Genomic DNA, 9,136 nt, shown 5'->3' with positions numbered 1-9,136 from the left:
TTTTGTCTTTTTGAGACAGGGTCTCCCTGTAGCCCCGGCTGTCCTGGAACTCACTATGTAGACCAGGCTGGCTTTGAACTCACAGAGATCCACCTGTCTCTGCCTCCTGAGTGCTGGGATTAAAGGCGTGCGCCAAGGCTTTTTAGACAGTGAACCATCGAAAAAGTCAATATGCTTTTAAAATTGCACCTATGATAAATAGATAAATGGTATTTCTTTTGTTCTTCAGGCATCATTTCATGATGGTGGATTATATAACCCTTATGGTTCTCGAACTGTAAGTCTAAATGGGGATGTCATGAAGAGGGGGGAGCTATAGGAGGGGCAGCAAAGGAATGACTTCCTCATCTACAAAGAAAGTCATTTAATTTGACCTCTAACTACACTACAAGCTGTGGCCCATTCTTTCAGCTAGCTGTGAGAAGGTGCCTGCTGGAAATTATAGGTTAAAATATGAGGAGAAACAATAGAGAAACCTGGGGGGCATCCCCTCCCTCTTTGAGGGTGGACATGAGGTAGCAAGCTAGACCAAGGCAGCTACTCTGTATCTTGGGAGTCAGAGTCAGGATAGATCTTGGGCCACCGATGTATTCTCAATGAAAAGAGGAGTTGGCCATTGTTGTAAAGTCTCTCTTCTTGGAAACTTTATAGCCATCTGAATACAGTTATTACTCATCAAGAACAAGCTCTACCCGAAGCAGTCCTCTGGTAAGCTGTCTGCTTTCTCTGCATGCTTTAGAGAAATATTTGGTTACTTCATGAACCTGCACTCACCCTTTAGAATATTGAGAGTGGTGTGTTTCACTGTCTTGTGCTTGGATTATGGTGCTCCCCAAGTTCACAAATTATCAAGTACTAATTTGTACTAATTAGCAGTTTTTGTGTGTGTATAATTTCTTAACTGAGGCTGGAGCTGTGGCCATTGAACAGGCATTACGTTTCTATATTGTCATTTGTGTGATAATTCATGTTGGTTGTGCTGCCCTAGGCTTTTCCTTTGTATCTTTCTGCACTGTGCCTTTTGACTTCCTGACCAGCCCTCTGTCCATGATGTAGTGGAAGAAGTAAAACATTTAAAACTTGATCCATAGGACTGGAGAGATGGCTCAGAGACCTGGATTCGAATCCCAGCATTCACATGGCAGCTAACAGCCGTCCATAACTACAGTTCTAGGGGATCCAACACCCTTTTCTGTCCTCCATGGGCATTGTATGACATGGGTACACTTACATACATGCAGGCATAACACTCATACACATAAAATTAAAATTAATTAAAAATGAAGTAAAACTTTGTAGAACTACCTTGTTCTTCTGGAGAATTAAATTTTATTTTTTAGTTTGTCTTTTTTTTTTTTTTTCGGAGCTGAGGGCCAAACCCAGGGCCTCGCACTTGCTAGGCAAGCACTCTACCACTGAGCTAAATCCCCAACCCCTAAATTTTATTTTTTAGTTTATATAAGTAATAATAGTAAAAGAAAGTACAGAGTAAATGTCCCCAGAGAAGTCCCCACATGGGGCCCATAATCACATATGTACTTTCAGAGATGTTTTGTGCATGTGTGAGTGCTTTTCATTTTAAACACAAATGGGTTCAGCATATATTGCTCCTCCATGTTTTCTTAAAGTATCCTTCTGAGTCCGGTTTTTGGACATTATTTTTATACCAAAGGTAAACTTCAGGAGTCTTCATCTATTGCTCCTCTCCACCTTATTTTTTGAGACAGAGTTTCACTGAACTTGGAACTCACTGTTGGGGCTAGATTGGCTGGCCAGTGAGCTTCTGAGATCTGCCTGTCTCTGCCCCTCAATGCACATGCTACTGTGCCTGACTTTTCCATGGGTGCTGGGAATCTAAACTTACATCCTGTGTTTGTCCAGCAGTCACTCTATCCACTGAGCCTTCTTGATGAACATTTTGCACACACATTCACACAATGTATTTACATGAGTAGGTGTGCATGGTAAATTGCATGTTATGAAATGATGGGACTTCAAGAACATGTGCATCTTAATTATGTTATGTACAACCATTATTGACAACCAAAAAGACTACTAATTTGCATTCCAATGGCAAATGAGGACTTAAGGGACTATCTTGTTATCCTTACAATGCCCCAAACTGGAGAAATTATTTATAATAATTAAAGATCACTTTGTAGATTGTTGGGTGTGGTGGCACATGCCTTTAGTCCCAGCACTCAGGAGGCAGAGGCAGGCATGCCTGATCTTGAGTTCAAGGCCAGCCTGGTCTATATAGTGAGTTCCAGGCCAGCTGGGACAACAGGGAAACCCTGTCTCAAAAAGATTTAAAAAGCCAGGCATGGTGGCGCACACCTTTAATCCCAGCATTTGGGAGGCAGAGGCAGACGGATCTTTGTGAGTTCAAGGCCAGCCTGGTCTACATAGTGAGTTCCAGGACAGCTGGGGCTACAAGGAGACCCTGTCTCAAAAAGACAGAAAAAAAAAAAAAAGATTACTTTGTAGAGGGAATAATTGAGTTCTGTGGACTTTCTTTTATCTTTATATTTGTAGTTCTGCCATTTCCAAAATGCTATCCTTGCATACCTAACAAAAAAAATAACCTGGGATGTTTAAGGCTATAAGGGCTTTTCCACGTAAGAGGGAAGTTTACTCTTAACTCACTGTGTAATAAAGTTCTACTTGGCAATTTTCAGGCCTGGTGACCTTTTTAATTTGTTAAGTGTGGTGGTCCCCTGTAAGCAAAAATTTGATAATACACTTTCAGAAACATACCAGTGTAGGTCCTTGACCCTGTGAGCTGGCTAGATTCTATTATATTTGCAATTTGGGTTCAGAATTAAATATCTTAATGATGCCAGAATGGCTTCTTAGTGATATCAGAATGGAAATAAACAGTACACACTAAAGATGAGTCATTCTACTGCCAATAAAGCTGGACACTGCCCCATGTAGGGGTAACTGAGCCATCTCCACAAACTTGGTTGAAATGAGTCAGGGAAATAAATCACCACTGCTGTGTCTGCCGGTAGGGAAATCTGTCATTGAAATGTTACTTCGCCTTAAAGCACCTTTTTTTTTTTTTTTCTTCTTCTTTCCAAAACTGAAGTCCTAAGTGTATTTATTGACCTCTAATGGGACCCCAGTGACTGGACCTGGCAGTCTAAAAGAGCATGAACTTCCTAGATCGTTTTGTCTAGTTTACTTATACGTTTACCTCGTTATTAACTTGAATAAAAGATAAACTTTACTTATTCTTTGTGCTTTGGGGAAGTACCTAGATCTTTTAATGATAGTTCATTATGCCTTGTAGCAACTTACCTCTTAAATGGTACAGTAGATTATGCTGATAATAATGCTTGGATCGAGTGACTGTGTGCTCTCTGAAATTTTGATAATGTGTTTACAGTTTGGTGAGACTGAGAGTGAAATTCAGTCTTTTTCACTTTCTGCATTTAATATCTAGTCCATTGACGATGACACTGCAAGCGTTGTGTCTTCTGATCGTGCCACTCGAGGGCGAAGGGAGAATGTGGTGAGCATGGTTTGCATGTAAACAAATACAACTTTTAAAATGGCAACAGTGTGTGATTATGGAAAGTCTGCTGGATAGTAAAATTTGCATTTGATAAAGTGAGCATTTTCCTTAAATACTGTTAATAGGAATACTTTGTAACGTGATCTTGAGAATGAGTCACGCACATGTCTTGTATATAAGACATCTATTGAAAAATTTTCACATTTTGTTCTTTGTTGCTGCTTTAGATACATGTATTTATTATGTTTGTTTTCCAAAAACAGCTTCTCAAGCAGAAGTCACCCTTCCATTGTTGTGTAGCACTTGTAATTGAGGACTAGGCATCGTGTTGCTGTCTGCTGCTTCTTTTACTGGTGTATTTAAGTGTCTATGCAGACATTAAACCGTGATCTTTTTAAGCTTCTGGTGGCAAAATTTAAAAGATGTTAATTCAGATATTCAACCAATTAATAATTGCAGACATTGTGGCTACATTAGAATACAAATGATAGTATTTCAGGCTGTTCTTTAATGAAGCTAGAAATTTTACAGAGTTGATGACATTTTTCTTGCGCTCAAGAAACTGATGTGGAAATACATAGAGGATGGTGTGTCAGTTTGGAGCGAGAATAAAGAGCCCTGTGAATCTGATTTCTTCTAGAAAATAGTACATGCATCAATTAGTGCAAGCTGCATTATGTGAACAGTTACAAACCTGAAGTTTGTAATAGAGAGTGAAACCCAGATTTGGTACCAGATTCATTTCAGTTAAGCAGTTGTGATCCCTCAGCCCAGCAGGTAATGAATACTCACTCTCACTGCTGAAGGAGAAAGATGCCACACATGACAGCACCCTGGAAACAGTGGGGTGGAAAGGGCAGGGACCACAGTGATGGGGCTCTGCAGGCCTGGACTTCCGCTACCTGTTGATTGTTTCTGTACAGTGGAGATGTTAGTGGGTATTTAGTTTTAGACTTAATGTATGGATTGAATGAGTAAGTATATGGAAAATATCTTTAAAAGTTCTAGGATGGTAGGTGCTCATGTTTATTAGTATGTATAAATCTGGGTTGTAGTACTATTTTATGAATAAAAGTACCATTGCTTGATCTTGTTAGCTTTCAGCAGACTTCATACTTTTAGAACTCTTTTTTCTCAGTAAATAGGTTTCTGCATCTACTTTTTGGCAAAGTAAACAGCTTAGGTTACAAATAACTGAGTGAGGTGAGGCTAATTTATTAACTTGATAGGTATGTATGGAGTACCTGTTACAGTTGAGGCACTGAGTTAAGTCCTGGGAATAATGTGTTAACCAAGAACAGATTTCTGACCTTATAGTAAAAGCAGTAGAAATAAGCTAGTGAAGAAAGGAACAAAAAAGGAAGACAATCTCAGTATATGCAGAAAAAAGCAGATGAATGTGACAGAGCATCAAGTGTGTATGTGTGAGAATGATCCTTTGTCAGAGCGGGGACTTGGCTGAGAAGCTCACTGTGTGGAGAGTGAGACGGTGCTTTCTAAGCTAGTCTCCATCACTTTGTCCTGCAGTTCCTGTTCTGACACGTGAAAAAGGAAATTGCTGTTGGAAAATGGGGTATTATCAGAGGTGGTAACTGTAATGAATTATAAATGTGGTGAAATACAGTAGAGGTATGAGGAAGATAGTGCCCAGGAACTGCCCCAGTCAAGGGTGTCCAGTGCCTTACACATGGGAGCTTTGCTTGCCAAAGAGCTCAGCAAGAAAGTGGTCCCTAGCATAGAATTCTACTTGATACCAATGAAAAGGCTTATTTTAGGGAACTGTGGCTTCATGTGGGTACCTCTTTTATTTTATACTTTTTTTTTGAGACAGCATCTTCCTGTAGCTCCAGCTGGCCTAGAACTCACCTTGTAGACCAGACTGACCTGGACCTCACAGAGATCTGCCTGCCTCTGCCTCCTGAGTGCTGGGTCTAAAGACGTGCGCCACTATGCCTGGCCTTTTTTATACTTTTTGAAGTAGATTCATTGCAAGTTTTGTTATTTCATGACCCTTTTTCATACATCAAATTAAAAACAGCAAACAGTCTTTCCACTGTTAACCGATGTTCTTTCCTTTCTCTTCTCTGTCTAACTTCATTTTTTCTGACTGAAAGGTTTCTACTGCTGATTATTTTGGTCGCTCCAATCGTAGGGGGAGTATTGTCTCTGATGTAGATGACGTCAGCGTCTCAGATTTGACCAGCGTGAGTGTATTGCATGAAGTCATTGTGTTGTCTTAAGCATGCGACTAGCAGTTTATATAGCACCTATTTTTTAAATTGGGAATTTAACGCCCTAGAATATTTATTTGAATATACTAACATAAAATATAGCTATTTGGGGATATATTTACTAATATATTCTTTAAAGTACATCTTTTTCCCCTGTGGACCACCCTCCAGACCCACCAGCACCTTTGATTCCCAGTGTCACACTCATTTTATTTGAGATGTCCCTCCATTCTCTGCTCTTTTTTTGAATTATTTTAGACCCAGTCCCCAGACATCATGTCATTTCTGAACGAGTAATTCAGCATGCATCTCTTTCACAACATTTTCAGACCTGTTGTGCCATTATCTACCAGACCTAATAAAATAAGTCATTTCCTTAATATCACTTCATAGTATGCCCATATTTATATGTTTCTGGTTTATCTCCCCCCTTTGGTTTTGATAAATCTATAAATGATAGCTAGACTTTAAAAGCTAAATAATAGAATATGCTGCTTAGCAAAATACCACTAATTTTTTAGTAACTAGGAAGAAGTTGAAAAGCTTATAATACATGGATTCTGGCTTTGGTCTGCAGCAGCTTGCCTCCTGATGCTTCCCTGGCCATTGGGAACTGAGTGGAAGCAGAGTGTCCACAGGGCACCTCTAGGCATTCATAAATGCAGGTTGCAAGCTGCCTCCTGGTGCAGCTGTCTGGCCCTTCCTCTCCCTGACACAACATAGACAAACCCAGTCCTGATTGTCCGGTGCTGTGGGGCCAGGAGGCAACGGCATTTCTTCCCAGAAACGGAGAGTTCACTGTTTATTATTAGCACTTTACTTATGGTATAAAATAGCTATTTCTGAGCTATTTTAATCCTAGAAAATAATTTTAATTGCAGTCCTTGGTATTCCAGATTACTGGTTCTCAAATCTGACTGTGCAGTGATCTCCCCTTGCTTTGGGCTATAGAGTTTATCTGCACATGGACTTAGAAGACTAGCACCAAAGTTGTTCCTCTAAGATAGGGCCCATTTTATTAATTTAATAACCTATTTTTAATTTTTTGTTGCATTTTATTTGTTTTGTGTATGTGGCTATGTGTATGGATGTGCCATGGCACATTTGTGGAAGTTAGAGGACAACTTGCAGGAGTCAGTTTTCTCCACCTGGGGATAGAACTCAGGTCATCAGGTTGGCAGCAAATGCTTTCACCTGTTAAGCCATCTTGCCAGCCCATTAATAACCTCTTCTTTTCCCCATAGGTATAATTAAGTTTACTGTATATACCTATTATTTTCTTGATAACTTTGTTTCTGTTCGTCTCCAATTCATGATGTCTGAATTAGTGGTTATGTCCTCTTTATATTTATTTCTTGACAATTTGCTTTAGTAATTGCATAGAAATGAAAACATTTACAGTTTACAGTTTCCCCTTGTCTCTACTAATTAAATAACTCCTTTAATTTTGCTTATCATTTTTATTTTATGTGTATGAGTGTATTGCCTGCATCTGTGTAAGTGTACTTGTGTTGTGCAATGCTAGTGGAAGTCACAAGAAGGTGTCAGATCCCCTGGAACTGGAGTTACAGGATGATTGTTAGCAGCCATGTGGATGCTGGAAATCAAACCTCGGTCCTCTGTAAGAGCAGCAGCCAGTGCTCTTAACTGCTGACCTATCTCTCCAGCCCCTTAAATAACTCTTTAATGCAAGCAAAGGATTGTCTAGAATAGGACTTTGCAAGTCTTCCTGTTATAGTATAGCCTGGGAGCCATAGACTTTTATATTTTTAAATGGCTGCGTAAGTACCTATAAAATATCATTGATATTGCCTTTGATCGTGCTTAAAATATTTGTAGTCTGACGTTGACAGATCCTTCCCCACCACCAGCAGCGCTCGCTGCCTTTCAAAGATACTTTCTAGCTACCATGTTGTGGACCAAATGGGTGTCCATTGGCTGATAGGTAAAAGCCTCTGAGCCAGGAGGTGCTGAAAAAGGGTGTGGAGCTGATTCTTGGACTACAGTATTTGTGGTTGCCTAAACCCCTTCTGAAATAAATCCTTAGCTACACTTGCTTTAGGAAATCATTAAAATTGATCATTCTCTTCCCTTCTGTGGTTAAGGAATCAGATCTGCTTTCTGTCTTTTGTTTGTTCTTCAGACATTTTTTGGATAGCATTGTCACTTTGTCTTTTTTTTTTTTTTGGAGCTGAGGACTGAACCCAGGGCCTTGCACTTGCTAGGCAACTGCTCTACCACTGAGCTAAATTCCCAACCCCAGCATTGTGATTACTAGGTTGAGTAACTCTAATACAAAAATACAAAATTTGTAATATTCTAAAGTCTGATAGTTTTGTGTACTACATTTGATGAGTTGCAGTCAAACTTCAGCCATGCTAAAAAAACCACCTAAAATTATCTTCAACTTACATATATAAAGTGTGAAGCATTGATGAATTCTATATTTAGACTTGGGTGCTGCCCCCAAGGTATCTCTGTGTGTATATGCAAGTATTTCCAAGTCTGGGAAAATATCCAAAAATCTGAGATACTTGTGATTTCAGGTATTTCAAATAAAGAATATTTAACTTGTATATGTAAATTAAAAGTTAAGGAAGATAATGATCTAATAAATACATTTTTTTTAAAAACTGCACTAGAAATACTTTATTACAGTATGCTTTTATACCTTAAGCCTGGTTAACTTTTATTTCATTTTAAAAGCCTTTTTAGGATCTGAAAATATTAGCTATCATTGCAATGCACCTATGTAGTTCCTGAAAGTGTATGGTGCAGTCTCGGAAGTAAGACCTAGGGAGTCTCTGGCCCAGTAGCCAAAATAACTGGACTGCGGCATGGCTGCTATTGTTGCTGGCTTAACAGTTTGTGAGGTTTGGCGCATAATCACTTTATGTTGCAACAATTGGGATGTGCAGATTTCAGTGAACGCTATAGAATCAGAGCTGTGCTGGCCCACTTCAGTGGTGCAGCCCCTGAAATGTGAGGTTATCCCAAGGTGGTGGAATAAAAATGGGTAAGTTTGGGGGTCATATTCATAGGAAAGGGGTGGATATGAGGAAGGATTTCAGATAGATTTAGAAGGATATCTTAATTTTGAATGCTTCTTGCTTTTATTTGTGGAAAAGAGTTAGACAATACTAGAAAATAAGACAGTTTTATTAAGGTATATTTCTTTTACCTCAAAAACAACACATTGAATATTAGGCAATGCATTTTACTAGGACAGAGCTGAAGGAAGATTCTCCTTGTTGTATAGCAGTAATTGAGTAATTTAGTATTAAAAATTCTGTCATTGCTTGCTTGTTAAAAACATTTTATGTTATTTAAAAATAAGTCTGGATAAATTAAAATAATTTCTTTTTTGAAAGTACAGAAGTAGCAA

At 39.0% G+C, this 9,136-nt stretch overlaps 1 protein-coding gene across 8 annotated transcripts in view; it reads left to right on the top strand.

The window, feature by feature from the left end:
* Positions 1–9,136, top strand: part of Lrrfip2 (LRR binding FLII interacting protein 2) — a 127,406-nt gene that overhangs the window by 85,061 nt on the left and 33,209 nt on the right. Inside the window, exons 11-14 of one of the 8 annotated variants that reach the window (XM_029562165.1) lie at positions 230–277; positions 652–708; positions 3,449–3,517; positions 5,635–5,724. The exons of the other annotated variants lie outside the window; for them this stretch is intronic. Of the exons in view, the coding sequence (XP_029418025.1) occupies positions 230–277; positions 652–708; positions 3,449–3,517; positions 5,635–5,724 (264 nt within the window). The remainder of the gene's footprint in view (positions 1–229; positions 278–651; positions 709–3,448; positions 3,518–5,634; positions 5,725–9,136) is intronic. 8 annotated transcript variants of the gene reach the window in all.

The sequence above is a fragment of the Nannospalax galili genome, unplaced genomic scaffold (assembly GCF_000622305.1).
Source record: "Nannospalax galili isolate Female #2095 unplaced genomic scaffold, S.galili_v1.0 scaffold1050, whole genome shotgun sequence".
In the NCBI taxonomy this organism is placed as follows: domain Eukaryota; kingdom Metazoa; phylum Chordata; class Mammalia; order Rodentia; family Spalacidae; genus Nannospalax; species Nannospalax galili.
The sequence above is the reverse complement of the archived record's forward strand: the minus strand, read 5'-3'. Positions and strand labels throughout refer to the sequence as shown.